Here is a 14,365-nt window from a genome sequence, read left to right as displayed (position 1 = left end):
TATCTCCCCTCTTCCCTCCCTGCCCCTCTCCTGCTGGTGTTCTGATTCGTGCCCCGCTCCCACTTGCATGCCCCACAGCCGCAGCTGGCAGTCGCTCCCCACAGGGGTGGAGTAGAGTGGAGGCATGGCCACAGAGTGCCGCACGGGGAGCAGGCGTGGGGGGCGCACCATGCCCTGCGGCCATGTGCACCCCCGTGCCAGCTCCCCACACGCCTCATGCCACACCCCTGCGTGCCCCAGGGCTGCAGCTGGTGGGTGATCCCTGTGCAGGGGGTGGGGGCGCAGCCACAGGGTGCTGCGCAGGGAGCGGGCACGGGGGGCGTGCACCATCCCGCGGCCACGTGCTGCACACCCCACTCCCTGCACGGCACCCTGCAGCCACATGTCATGTCCCCATGCCCTGCCTCCCATGCCATGCCCCCACACAGCCATGTGCCATGCCGTCCCGCAGGGCCGAAAACCATGCGCCCCTCCTCTTGCCTCCCTTCCCCACTGTGCGGTGGAGCACACCATGGCCCCCTCTGTCTGTCTGTCTGTCTGTCTGTAAGGCACCGGGAGCTGCATATGCACTGGGCCCAGAGAGTTACAGACAGACACAGCTGAAAGTGCTACCATTTTTATTATATTAGAATTGATGAGGTGTTTTTCCCCCCCCAATCACAACAGGAAAAACAGCCTCCCATCTTACATTCACATACATGGGAACTGCATTAAATACATTGCCTATCTTTGAACTGCTGCTAAAAGCAGCACGTGCTCAGTAATGAAGTTGATTAAATGCAGCCAACATTGAGAGTGACTATAAAACACTTTAAAAAAACAAATAAATAAATGTGTGTCTCAGGTCAAGTGGGCCAAATCAGATTCTAATTCCATCAACTGAGCAAAACTCAACCATTCAAGCCTGTAACCTGTATAGGTATAGTCCACCTGAAAAAGATATTTGGGAGTTCCCACTGAGCACAGTCCCCCTCAGTGCCAACTTTTAGTCAGTTCACAGCGAGCCACTACATTGCATACACTTAGACTTCCTCTTTACTCTTATAGCTGAGCAGCGCCTTCCTTTCCCATTTCCAAGAATTCCTGTTTCTTCCCCAGCCTTAGATGCCTGGCAAACATGACCAAATGGGCACCCAAACAGTGTACCCAAAATCCCTCTATTGGCCCCTCTCAGCCTGTCACATGATAGTGTGGCCCTGCCCTCCATGAGCTGAAGCCAGACCAGTTTGCCCTGTACCTCATCTCTGTATCAATTTTGGAGGCTCCCAGGACTCATGACAAGAACACCCTGTTCCAGTCATGAGTTGGGGGCTAGCTAGCACATGGCTCCTTTGTGGGGTGTATCTGGCCTACACACACACACTGAGCAATGCTGAGCTGTGGGGTCATCATGGCTTAAACTACTGTTGACTCCAGTGGGGCCCAGCCCAATGAAGTATATGGTAAATCAAGAGCCTTTTGGTTTTGGACTAATATCATGCGTCATTTATACCAGGGGCGGGCAGTTATTTCAGGCGAAGGACCGCGTACTGAGTTTTGACAAGCCATCGAGGGCCGCATGACAAGCAGCCAGGGGCAGATAAATATTAATTTTCTAAATGTTTTAGGGGCCCCGCAGGCCAGGTAGAATGGCCTGGCAGGCCGCATTTTACCCACCCTTGGTTTATACCACTAAGGCACTTTTCTTAGTTGCTGGGGATAACTGCTTTTCTGGTACAGGGTAGTACCCAAGCAGAGGTAATGTATAGTTAACCCCCCACTTTCATTTCTAGTGGGAAGATCTTGGCTTTATACCCAGTTTATGGAAGTGGGAGACTCCTTCCTAGTTTGCTCCTGCAGCCATATGGCTGAGGGCAAGCAACACTTGAGGGTGTCTGAACCCCAAGCTTCTGGGCTTGGGCCTGCATCTAGGATGTCTGCCAAATGATTTGGAAGCATCTGAGGCCCCAGGTGGGGGTGGAGGATATTTGCCAGTAGCAGGGCCACTTATGGTTCTTGAATGACTCACAAATTTAGAATTGATTTAGCTGATTTGGCTTGGAACGCAAAAACATTTCCTTAAAATAAAAAAAAAGTTTATATTTTCTTTAAGTAAGTGCTTAAGTGCTACTTAGAAATGTGTTTATAGAGTAACTGTCTTAAAACTTGCAGCAGTTTCAAAAGTAAAATGCATCATTTCTACATAAGCTAAGTTTATGGGTACTGTATGCAAATTGCAGTAGCCATGTTTATTTCCAGGTCATTTTTTTCAAATTTGTTCCTTACTTCCATGTAGTCAGGGAGAGCAAGGTCTGACTAAAAGTGGGGAAAAGAGGATGCAGAGATGGGGTAGAGGGCATAGGGGAGGTTGACAAATTCAAAACAAACTTCCAATAATTAGATTCTATACCTGAAAAACTCTATCAAACATTTTCCATATATCAAATCAAGTTACTGGGGATTGTTTTATAATCCAGTAAATATGGTAATTAACATGCTACCTCAGTGGAGTGCTGAGAAATGAGATGAGCGCTAAGGTAGTGGGGTCTCTAAGAAGGAAGGTTTTATTCATGTCAGGAGGTCTAACAGGTTGGACATCCCTGCTTCTGTGGTTTCTGTTTCAGTGTTGGGGATGCTGTTTGTACCATCTCTGCTGCCACCTGCTTCCCCGAACCTTTCATCAGTGAGGGTAAACGGCTGGGTTACGTCCACAGGCACTTTGCTGGGAATAGGTTTTCAGATCATGTGGCCCTGCTTTCAGTCTTCCAGGCTTGGGATGATGCAAGGTATGTTAATTGTTGGTTTAGTGCAGAATTTAATGGAAGATTATGGTTAAAGTGGGGCGAATAACCATAGAACTTAACTAATCAACCAAATGGCTGGGATGGCCAAGGTGTAATATTTGTCCTATTCCTGGTGTGAGCTTCTGAAGTCCAGCTTGGTCTGTGTTTTGTTTCATTTCTAGAATGGGTGGTGAAGAGGCAGAAATAAGATTCTGTGAACACAAACGACTCAACATGGCTACGCTTCGCATGACTTGGGAAGCCAAAATTCAGCTCAAAGATATTCTCATTAATTCTGGCTTCCCAGAAGGTAATACTACATGAAAGTAGTCATTCCGTATTGTCCTCTTTCATACTGAAAGCTGAGTGGGTTTTAAACTGTCCGTTTGCCAGTCATCATGCTGTGATCTAGCATAATATGCATGTACGTAGTGAAGTGTTTGCCATTGTTAAAGCGACTTTCATGTGGGTCTGTCCAGATGTATTTGGTGCTCTCCTAGCAATTGCAATTAAGGATCTATGAGTGTAGTGAAGAAGTGGAGCTAAATTCTTAAGGGTGCTCCAAATTCACATTTCCTTCTGGTTTAGAAGATCGAGATTGTCACCTGCAGAGTTGCTCACAACTCTTGCATTATGGTAAGGAAGTCAGTCACTCGGGACACTCCATCTCCCCCAGGATTAGAACAGAGATACAGGGTTGGAAAGCCATTCTTGGCAAGTGCAGCAGGAGGGGTGCATAGTGATAATCCATTTTTATGATGAAAGGGGGTGTTTTGATGATAAGGGTTTTTCAGCATTTCCTGAAGGTGACCAGGTTCTGAATTTGTTTAACTTCCTTTAGAAATGTGTTCCATGTTAGAAGGTCCAGACGGATCTGATATTTTAATATTTTGCTTAATAATACTTAATAGTTGTCCTCCCTTTGCTCTCAAGGTTAAGTACTGCAGTAATCTTAAATTGTATTAATAAACTGGATAATCCAGAAGCACATTAGTAACATCTGCCCTGCCTCTCTAGGAGACACATGTCTCCAAAACAAAAGCTGGATAAGGCTGATGCAGCAACTGCCAAACAAACCTGTGACTCCTTGTGTTTTTTTAAAAACCAGGAGAGAAGGGAAATGACTCTTCAATTTGATTTTATTTTCAGCTCTCTTGAATCATGTTACTCTTGAATCATGGAAAATGTGTTTAATGTACTGACAGCAAATACATTTTTTGTGAAGCAGCAGTAAATGTTATCATCTTCTGAGTGCAGAAGACTTGAGAACAGATGTCTGTGTGAACAGATACCCAGGTCAATAAACAGTCAAGTCTGATATCCTGAATAATTTAGCTAAGCTGTGCTCTGTCAGATCTGGATAAGAGAGAGTTTTCTGTTCTGTCAACAGAATGCTTGATGACTCAACCATTTAACAACACCGGACCAGATAACAATCTGGATGTTGTGATCTCCCTGCTTGCTTTTGGTGTGTACCCTAATGTCTGCTACCACAAGGAGAAAAGGAAGATTCTTACCACTGAGGGGCGCAATGCACTTATTCACAAATCATCTGTCAACTGCCCTTTCAGCAGCCAGGACCTAAAGTATCCCTGTCCTTTCTTTGTTTTTGGGGAAAAGGTAAGGAGTCTAAAATTCTCCCTGCTACCAAGCTTTACCCTGATCCTTATCGCTTCACTTCAAAAGGTCCTTCTAGGCACTGGATTGCTTTTCTTTAGGTGACAAATTTAATGTTAGTAAAACATAGTGGATTTCCGGCCTGGAATTTTCTGGTACCAAACCCTTGTTCAAAGCTCTGTCCTCTCACTGTTGTCTTCTTCAGCTCAGTTCAGAATTCCTGTAGTATTTATTGTTTTAATTTACATTTAGCACGGCCCCAAAGTATTGAACATTCAGTGTGCTGCTTAGTTTGGTATTGACAAATTAAATTAACTGCTGGACAGGTAATCAGAGAGAAGTTGGAGGCTTTAGGAAGTGAAAAGGGGACAGCTGTGGCTTTTGGCATTCAGGAAGCTTTGGTTTTTATAGTCAGAATGCATGCGAGACTTTGGGTATTGAAGGTGGCAAGTGGGAATTCATCACCCCTCTGCCTCTGCCCAAAAGAAGGGAGAAAATTTAGATACGCATTTGGGAGCTAGGGATTTGAATTCCTCTTTTCAGCAAGGCTTTATCATGTCTAGCTGTTCTATTGCACTCCACAATATCTGCCACTGCATCGAATCCTGGAAATGATGTATATAAAATTGAATTCTCTTTAGAATGGGGTTTGTTGACACACCTTTTAAGATGAATGGTGGCTTTTCACATATTCATGGCTGCCATTTCAAGCTGGTGTCATATTATTGTTTTATGTTCGGACCATGTTTTGAAGGTTCTCTTTATACGTACAGAATGTATTGGCTTATTTCTTGAAATGAACATGTAGTATTAGCACAATTATCCAGCAATTTACAGCCTTGCAATATAGGGATGTTTGTCTAATCCCAGTGCCTGGGGTGGGGTCTGACAGATCCAAAAGGTAGGTGCAGCAGTGGTAGCATTGCTACACCATCACAGAAAGGGTGCATCCCAAACTTTGTACAGGCCATTTCTAAGGTGGGAGTTCAGTCATCTCAGTGTATTCTGTCAACACTGACAAAACATGAAATGGTTTATATAAAGGGCTTGGGCAGACATAATTGCACCAGAAACATAACATCATATTGCTCTGTATGGCACCGTAAACATTTATAGCACCAGAAAATGACAAACCAGCTGCAAAGATCTTCCATGTAAAACATGGTGCCATAAACTTGAATGTGTGATATGTCCCAGCAGTCAGCTGATTGTCAGCCTTGGATACAGATTGTACCAGGAGCTGCCCAGTCCCAATGATAACAGCGGGTTGCTGGGCAGGGGAGTTGCAGGCCTCCTAGCAGAGAAGCCCCTTTGCTTCCCCAGGTAACTTTGCAACCCTTGTGCCTAGCACTAAAGCTGGAACATTTGCTGCCTTACCCCACTTTAGATCCCTGTGCAGGGCAAGGCAGTAAATGTGCCAGCTTTAAATGTGCCAATTTTCAATATCAACTTGGGGTAGTCCCAGACTACCCCCTCTCCTTTTGCTGGCAATTTCACTTTTGTGGTGTGTGGAATTTTATGTCCTACCCAAAAATCACATTGCTTGCCATGCACATCTGGCATGACAGGTCACATTTTTGAGGATGGTGCAAAAAGTTCCCTAGACTCCATTCACATGACAGTCTCAATGTCTGCCAGCAGCAAGAGTAACACATCTTCAACAGGAACTGCATTTAGACCCCAAAACCCATATCACGTGGTCAACTTAACAGCTCTAAAACAGGAATTAATTTTGGTTTGTACCAGCCCAATCTGATTTTGGAGTTTGCCAAATCAACACAAAGCATCTGTCTCATTACTGTTCCCTTTAAATCACAATCTTGGGATTATTTTGTGTTTGTGTATTTGTTAGTTCCCATGGACACTGCAAAGTAGTGCAGTTTTCATTTCTTATTCAAGATCTGGGTTTTTCTTTTCCCCCCTTCCACCTGCAGATCCGAACCAGAGCTATCTCTGCCAAAGGAATGACTTTGGTGAGCCCACTGCAGCTGCTCCTGTTTGCCTCAAAGAAAGTCTTATCTGATGGAGAGATCATTCTTGTAGATGACTGGTATGAATTTCCAAGTTGATAATGGATGTTTAAGTGTGTGAGAGAGCATTGACTGAAGGGAAGCAGCTGGTATCACAGCTAAAAGTATCTTTAGAACGGGGAAAATGTAGGTCAGACTGTGCAGTAACAGATTAATTTCATCAAAGCATTATCTTTGGTGTGTGTAAGGCAGGGAATGGTTTACTTTGGCAGCTCCTTTTATTTTATAGATTAGGTTCCTAAATTAAAAACATGAGGACCTGGCTGAAGTCCATGAAAGATACTTTTTCGGTTTTTGAGTTTGCATAAGGTGATATAAGTGTTGCCTCTACATGAGTAGACAAGCAGAGGGAAAGCTAACTTCATGGCTAATGCACAGCAGGATCAGGAGTACTGAGTTTCTTATTTCTGGTTCCGCTGCTTTCTGTGCCACGTTGTCATCTTTACCTCAGTTTCCCATTCTGTAAGACAAGGTTACTGACAGCTAACTCCCCAGATCTGTTAAGGCTTACTTCTAATAATTAGAACATTGTTTGCTATTTGTTGTCAGATGCTTCATAGCAAAATGATTTGTATTCTCAGAGGTTGAGGCTCCCCTGCACTTTTGGACCTGTTGTAGCATTCTGTCTTGGGTTATATCACGGGTATCCAACCTGCAACACGAGTGCCACAAGTGGCAGGGACAGCCTCCATGTATGCCACATAGATTGGGAGGGGACAGACAGTACTGTGGCAGATAGGGCAGGGAGCAGAAAGCAGAGCAGCAGATCAGGCAGGGAGCACATTGCAGAAGCCAAAAGCTGAGCAGGCAGGGAAAGGGTATCAGAGTGGCACTCAGGGAAGGTGCAAGGCTAATCTGGCATGTCTGCCAAAAAGGCTGGCCCCCACTGGATTACGTAATTGGCAGTACATCCCGCGTTCTGAGTCCAAAGGGAACAGCAAGCCAAATACTTGGCATTTGTTTTAACTGGTTTTTATCATCTGTCAGTCTAGGAAATTAGTATGTTTTGGTCACACGGTCCTGGGTTTTTAATTTCATTTCCCATTGTTAGGAGATAAGAAATAGAAAATCAAAGGGCTGGGTACCTGTTTCCATGCTGGTTTGCACAAGACCTACTAAATACCCATTCTGTTGAGAACATTTCTCTAGTCCCAAGCTATCTGCAGCATGTCATTTTTTATGCTAGGATCAAATTGAAGATGTCCCATGATGCAGCTGCCTGCATCACCGCCCTACGTGCAGCAATGGAGGCTCTTGTTGTAGAAGTAACTAAAGAACCTGAAATCATCAGTCATCTGGACCCTGTAAACGAGCGAATGTTAAACGTGATACGCCAGATCTCCAGACCTTCGGCAGCAGGCATCCACCTTATGGCTGCCAATACAAGGTTAGCTTAGACCTGCTCATTTGTACCACTGAATCCTTGCTCCACTCCTACTGATTAATGCCTGCAAATTCCAAAGGCCGAAACGTGTGAACTCATGCCAGTGAGAACTGTTGGGTTTTAGTTGGGAAACAGGTTACCAAGTATGCATAATCAGTATGGAAATAAAACTTTTATACCTATTTTCAATGGGTGATAATGTAGGATAATAATGTTTGCATCTTGGCTGGGATGATCTAATTGGGGCTGGTCCGGCTGTGTTGTGGGGTTGTGGGTTGGCAGTGATGGGTCATAAATGGGGTCATGCTGAGGAAAAGTTTGGGAAGTGCTGAACTAGATGATCTCTTGGTGCCTTCCAGCCCTAATTTTCTGTGATTCTATATCATGTAAAAATGTTGGAAGTTGTGGTGCTGATTTGGATTTTCAGTGGTGGGCACTACATCTTCAGAACTTTATGTCCTCTGAGCACGTTGCTGTAAATGTACATGTAAATTCCGCCTACACAGGAATATTTAGTTTGCTTGCAATTTCATACCCCTCGCATCAATTTTTACTGTTTAGTCTACAGAACAGATTTTCAGCAATGACAGTAACCCCATCAGGGTTGCCTTAGTGCGGGCACTGCTGCTACCACAGCAGCCAGGTAAGGGTGTTCTACATGCCTGGTGCACAACCAGACTGGGAAGGGGCTGCAGCATGTGGGGGCTTTCCTGTCTCATTAGGGTTCTCTGATGATCCTAAAAAAAGGCAGGAGAGCTAGTTTGTGCCCCAGTCCTTCCTGGTTCAGTTCTCCCATGGTCCTCCCAGAAACCAACACATGCAGGACACTTCCGCCTATCCCGTGTGCCTGTTTTCCAGATGCCATATTGGGCGGACCAGGAAGAGCTGGGACACAAGCCAGCTCTCCTGCTTGCTTTGGCTTATCAGACAACCCTGCTGAGGCAGGAGCACACTTGGGTGCCCCAGCCCTTCCTGGCCTGGCAATGTACCAGGTGTGCAGTGCACTTTTACCTGCTGGCACCTAGTTGGGAATCATTGGAGGCGAGGCAGCATCAAGTGGCTTCTCGGGCAGGATCTTGCCAAATTTAAAGAAGTTGGGGAACTGCAAAAACATGACCCTGAAAAGGTTGAGACCCACTGGTGTAGGGTTTCCAGAGTGTATTACACCTGGGAGAGGTGAGGAAATAGAAAGTGAAAAGTAGATTGAAATGAGGCTAGTAGGCATGCATGCAGACAGCACTGCAGAGGAAGGCAGGGGGCTTTCTCTGATCCCTGTCTGTATCACCTCTGAAAAATCTACTTCTAGTGAGTTGCTCAGCATTACATAGAAAGCCGGATTAGAGGCTGGGATAGGCCTCCAGAATAGGGCATTTTTCAGCTGTCTACACCACGAGACCACTTTCCCTTCCTCATGGATGCCCTACCTGATTTACATTGGCTCATTCCAATTTATGCAACAAATCTTTTGTATAAGAGGACTGACCGGGAGAGTCTTGGGGTGTGGGCGCATGTAACAATTGAAGTGTTCCCAAGTGTCACTGATGGGAAACCAGTTCACAGTTGTCATGGGTCAGAGGTGTCCACGCATGTAATACCCAAGCATTCCAGGTATGAGTCATTGTTTAAGTGCTGAAGTACTGTGGCTGTGACACTTGGCAGTGGGAGTGTGTACTCAGCCCAGAATGCCTGGTTGTGACAGTGGTGGGGGAGGAAACGAGGAGCGCTTGGATCCACACTTTGGAGGTCTTGGCGGGTGGGTGATCTGTGTCTAGGGCCACTGTCACTTTTCTGCCTTCCCTTCTCTCCTGAACATTAGTTCAGTTGTCTGTGCTTGACTGAACTCTTCGCTGTGCTTGCCTGGTTTGATGTCCAGAGGCGGAGGAGCGTTTGGATTCACTTTTCTAGGATCCCAGGAGCTGAAGGGGACATGAGGGGCTGAAGTCAAGTAGGGACACAGCTGATTGTAGAACCATAGCTTTTTATTGAACACAGGCAGAACAAGCAGTTGTTTTCAGGGGGGGTTCCCCCAAAGTGCCACCAAAAGGAAAAGAAGAGTTCTGGCCACATACCAGGATGGCTAGCTGGGGAGGCTGAGGAATGATGCAGTATGGGATGCCTGGAGGCCTGACCAGACTCATGTCATGGGATGCTTAGTGTTTACACATTAATGCATACCTGTTTCTCAGTGCACCTTTTCACAAGAATATATGATTTTTTCCCAGTACATTTTTAAACTGTTGCAGGCAACTTTAAACTTGTTTAACGGACTTGTCTGACTGTCTACTTTTAGGTATAAAGTGTATTTAAACTGGTCTAAGAGCTGCATGAGTCCATATCTTCAAATGAACATTGTTGTTATTGCGGGCGGGGCGGGGGTGAAAATGTTGACTGTTAAAAACTCAATGTGTTTATAAATGCTTAAAGATAAAATTGAATTTCTTTCGCAGATATGGAGATGGTCCTCGCCCACCTAAAATGGCTCGATATGACAATGGAGGTGGATACAGAGGACGGGGAGGTTACCAGCGTGGCTCTGGTGGAGGCTATGGTGGCGGTTATAACTCATACCAAGGACGAAGAGGGTACCAAGGAGGTTCTGGGGGAGGTTACAGAGGTGGTGGTGGATATAGAGGGACTGGGGGAGGGTATCGAGGCTCAGGCGGGGGATATAGAGGGTACCAAGGTGGCAACAGAGGTGGCTTTGGAGGTGGGTATGGAGGCCCAGGAAGGGGAGGTGGTGGTGGTTTTTGAAATCTCTTGAGGTCTTCCTTGTACTCTAAAAAATGTGCATGTTTCCTTCCTCAGTTCCTTTGCTGCTCCTACAGAAGTTTGTCAGTCATTCTAATTGTTCACAGTAGCTTGAAACAAATTTAGGTTTAGTAGTGAGTGATGTGTTATATCCTGAACACTTACTACAGAGTCTGCAACCGTTTGTATTATTTTGTTCTTAATAAAGTGTTCAGTTTCCAAGAAAATGTGTTTTGTTTCTGACTCCTTCCAAGCATGAGAAAGATGGAAGAAACTTTTCCCCAGTGATAAAAGGTCATGAGGCACAGAAACAAGTTTTTCAGACTCCTACAGCTTACAGGTAGCTGTTGCTGAAGGCAGAGATAACAGTGAATGGACAAAATAAAATTCAGTGCCAAAGCAGAGACTTGAAATCATAGGACTTGAGCTCAAAGATACTAACATGGGGAAGTTTTTTTTCCCTGCAAAATGCACTTACAAATAGGTCCTGTTTCAATGGCTTTATGAGTGCCAAAGGCTGCAGGCAGGCAGGGAGCAGTGTCTGGGAGCAAGACGGGTGGGCAGGGCCAGGAAGACCCTGGAATCTTGGGGTGGTGACAGTGTAGGAGCTGCGATCTGCCCCCCATGGCCCTGCAACGGGCACTGGTTCCAGCGGCAGGGGCGTGCAGGGAGCAGATCAGGGCTCTGCCTGGTGGTGTCACTGCCCAAAGTTCACAGCCTCAAATGCAGCTCCCTGGCTGCCCATGGCCCCATCCTGTGTGCCCTGCCCATCTGGCTCCTGACCCATCTCCAAGGAGACTCTGGGGGGGGGTGGAGGGGCCAGGTCAGAGCAACGATGGGCAGATTGCAGCTCTTCCTCAACCCCATGTTGTCACAGCCCCTCAATCTCAGAGTATCCATGGAGACCAGCTGGGTGGATAGGATGGGGCCACCTGGGTTGCATTAGCTGCGTTTGGGGCCGGTGGCTGAGATCTTGGGGCAGTGATGGCATGGGCCAGGGCTGATTCCTTCCTGGAGATAGAAGCACACTGCTTTGATCCCTGCTCCACCAGGCAGTAGCTCTGGTATTACTCTTCAGGCAGTTGGGAATCAGCAGCCCATTAATATTGAGTTAATTGCCCATTGTTCTTCACGGCTGTTAAAGATCATCTGCCCTTTTTAATGATTTTCAGGGTCTGCCAATGAAGCTAACCTTTTCTAGGGGAGCTTTGCTGTCTGCTAGGGTTTCTGGTCTCTTCTGTTTCACAGCTCTTTAGCTCTTTTCAAGATCAGAGAGGTCTACCCATGGAGACCAGCCGTCAGCAGCAGTTAAAGAGTTTTAGTTTAGCAGGAAAAGGAGGGTGAGTCAACTGAAGATTAGGCACCTTCCCTGCGCTCTGAAGCCATGACTCTGGAGAAAAGAAAATTTTCTTCAAAATGTCTTTCAAAAACAAGATGCATACTATATTGGGGGGGTTATATAACCTTAAAACCAGGTATGACTGAAAGAATAAAAGTTTTTCAATTTCTGTTTTCTAGGGCAGCATTTCTCAACCTGTGGGTCATGACCCAAAAGTGGATCACAAAAATATATGGAAGGGTTATGAACAAACTTTAAAAATGGATCAACAAACTTTTAAAAAATGGATTCTCCTTTAAGAAAGAAAAATGGGAAACTGGGGAACAGAGCTCCAACCTGTGAGGGACTTCTTGGGGACCCCCAGGGCCCATGCATACCCCATCATGCCCCACACACTGGGGGCCAGGCCTGTAGGCAGTGGGTCAGGAGTGTGGAGTACTGGGTTGGAACTGGCCACTGATGTTTACAAATGGGTCTTGGTACAAAAAAGGTTGAGAACCACTGCTCTAGGGTTTTATGTTTATGAATTATGAGGGGGGGAAAACCTGCCATACTGTTTAGTACTCTGAATACTGCTAAGAAATCCTGAGCTTATATGTTTTCTTCCAAGAACAGCAAAAATTGCCGAATAGTAACAAGTCATAATTGTTAAAGGAGGGAAGGCTGATGACTGAAACCCTTGATTAACCACCACTGAAACAGTGATTTACTTGAGGACTTGAAGTGGAGGCAATGCAGATGAACTGGCTTTCTTGTAGGGGGAAAAAAAATTTGTTTTTTTTTAATGCAGTGATAGGGAAAGCCAAGCCCCTTACATTTGCAGCTGTACCAGTAGTATCTTCAATAAGAGGACCAGTGGAAATGAATATGTGCCAGGGTTTGTCTAACTGTGCTAACAGCAGCTCTAGGTACGTGGTCAAGACAGTTCTGTATTAAGGCCTCACCTCACTGTTATTGGAAGATTTGCACTAGCAGTTGAGGAAAAGCTAAGAATGAATGTTTGTCTTTTCCTTCTAATGTAGCTTTAAAAGATCATTTTATGATTTAATTAAGACGGAGACATTTCCTAGTAAGTACTTCCATGAAATTGGGCTATTAAATCAAAGGAAGGAGTTGGGTTTTGTGTTTGGGTTGTTTTTTGTTTTGTTTTGTTGGGTTGCGGGGAGCAGCTTTAAGCACTGGATATACTAACTTAATCCATAAAGGCAACATCAGTCACTTTTAAATTTAAAGAGAGTTTCATTGACCTAAATCAGAAGCACTGTTTCTTTAATCAGAACTTTACTACCAAATGTCATGTCAGCTGCATGTTTAACTGTTAACCACACTGATACCCTTAATGTCATCTAATGTGTTATTGCTCATCTCCAAGCTCAGGTCTTGGATTAGTTTGGAAACAGTATCTTCCTCTGTATCGCCTGAGGCAGTGAACTCCAGGATCCCTTCTGCTGCAGTACTGAGCTGGTCTGTAGGCTGAAGGATGGTCACTCCATGGCCGTTGTTACTATAAACGTGGTTATTTTTCATCTTCAGCTTGGGTATTGGAACCACCTATTAAGGATTCAAAATGGGCTAGTTTTGTTGAAGGATGCACTATGTTCTTAAAATGCCAAAATTTTCTTTCACACTATGCATTTACATGCAGAATAAACTTGTTTTCTCTGGAGGTAAGGACTTCCCTAAAAATAGTCATGTCTTATCCTAGGCTTCTGGCAGACATTAAAATTAAGACATGACTGCCCTGTTAATTGCACCGTAAATAGTAATGTTGCCACATGATCAAGGAATTAATAAATGCAATTAAACAGGAAAACAGCCATAAAATAGTCCACAAAAGATGAAATATTTTTATGGCTGGTTTCCATCATGCCTTAAATTGAATGCATGGCGGGGTAACCAGAACGAGCTCAAGACTCTAATGCAATCCTGGCCCTGGGGCCACACCAAAGTCTTGAGCCAGTCCCAGGACTGGGGATAGCTGGTCCTAGCTCTGGGATGGCATCGGGGTTTGGAACTGACAATCAGATGAGAGGGGTGAGCAGCTCCAGTGCAGTTCTGGGTTGGAACCAACAATCAACTGGATTTTCAATCCCAATCTGGGACCAGCCTGGAATCCCAGGCTCCCCCTGCGTTGGCAAGTAGTAATGGCACCAGTGGGATCTGAGCCCAGCACGTGTAGCGTGATGGGAGGCATGATTGTTGGGATAGGGGATCAGATCCCACCAGGCCATTAAATTAATGTGTTGTCACTGGCCCTCGTGTCACCGCACTGGTTAACAACCAGCTAATACAAAGCTGAATGGGACTTCTGAATAAAGATCTAGTATGCATGTATTAACTTAAATCTGAGTGTCAGTAGTAACTGGGAATTGTAAACCCAAACAGTACCTTCACTACTATAATTTCAGTTTACCTACATTTTATCTGACATCTCTGAGTTTCCCAATTTCTGCGTGCAAAAACACTTTCATACCTGCTTATACTG

General features: G+C 45.2%; 2 protein-coding genes across 4 annotated transcripts in view; one reads left to right on the top strand and one right to left on the bottom strand.

The window, feature by feature from the left end:
• DHX9 (DExH-box helicase 9) overlaps positions 1-10,768 on the top strand; it is a 50,010-nt gene extending 39,242 nt beyond the window's left edge. For 2 of the 3 annotated variants that reach the window (XM_014520724.2, XM_014520725.2), the window contains 6 exons: positions 2,604-2,765; positions 2,945-3,072; positions 4,153-4,382; positions 6,314-6,429; positions 7,596-7,796; positions 10,241-10,768. In XM_014520724.2, coding sequence (XP_014376210.1) covers positions 2,604-2,765; positions 2,945-3,072; positions 4,153-4,382; positions 6,314-6,429; positions 7,596-7,796; positions 10,241-10,544 — 1,141 coding nt within the window. In that variant the 3' untranslated portion in view covers positions 10,545-10,768. Of the gene's footprint in view, positions 1-2,603; positions 2,766-2,944; positions 3,073-4,152; positions 4,383-6,313; positions 6,430-7,595; positions 7,797-9,609; positions 9,739-10,240 lie in introns of all 3 variants that reach the window. The other variant, XR_003094446.1, reaches the window with a different exon arrangement.
• A 223-nt stretch (positions 10,769-10,991) lies between these two features.
• Positions 10,992-14,365, bottom strand: part of SHCBP1L (SHC binding and spindle associated 1 like) — a 61,399-nt gene continuing 58,025 nt past the window's right edge. The window contains exon 10 of the mRNA XM_006025380.2: positions 10,992-13,431. Coding sequence (XP_006025442.2) covers positions 13,192-13,431 — 240 coding nt within the window. The 3' untranslated portion in view covers positions 10,992-13,191. The remainder of the gene's footprint in view (positions 13,432-14,365) is intronic.

This window comes from Alligator sinensis, unplaced genomic scaffold, assembly GCF_000455745.1.
Source record: "Alligator sinensis unplaced genomic scaffold, ASM45574v1 scaffold471_2, whole genome shotgun sequence".
NCBI lineage: Eukaryota > Metazoa > Chordata > Crocodylia > Alligatoridae > Alligator > Alligator sinensis.
This window is presented reverse-complemented; position numbering and strand designations above follow the sequence as displayed.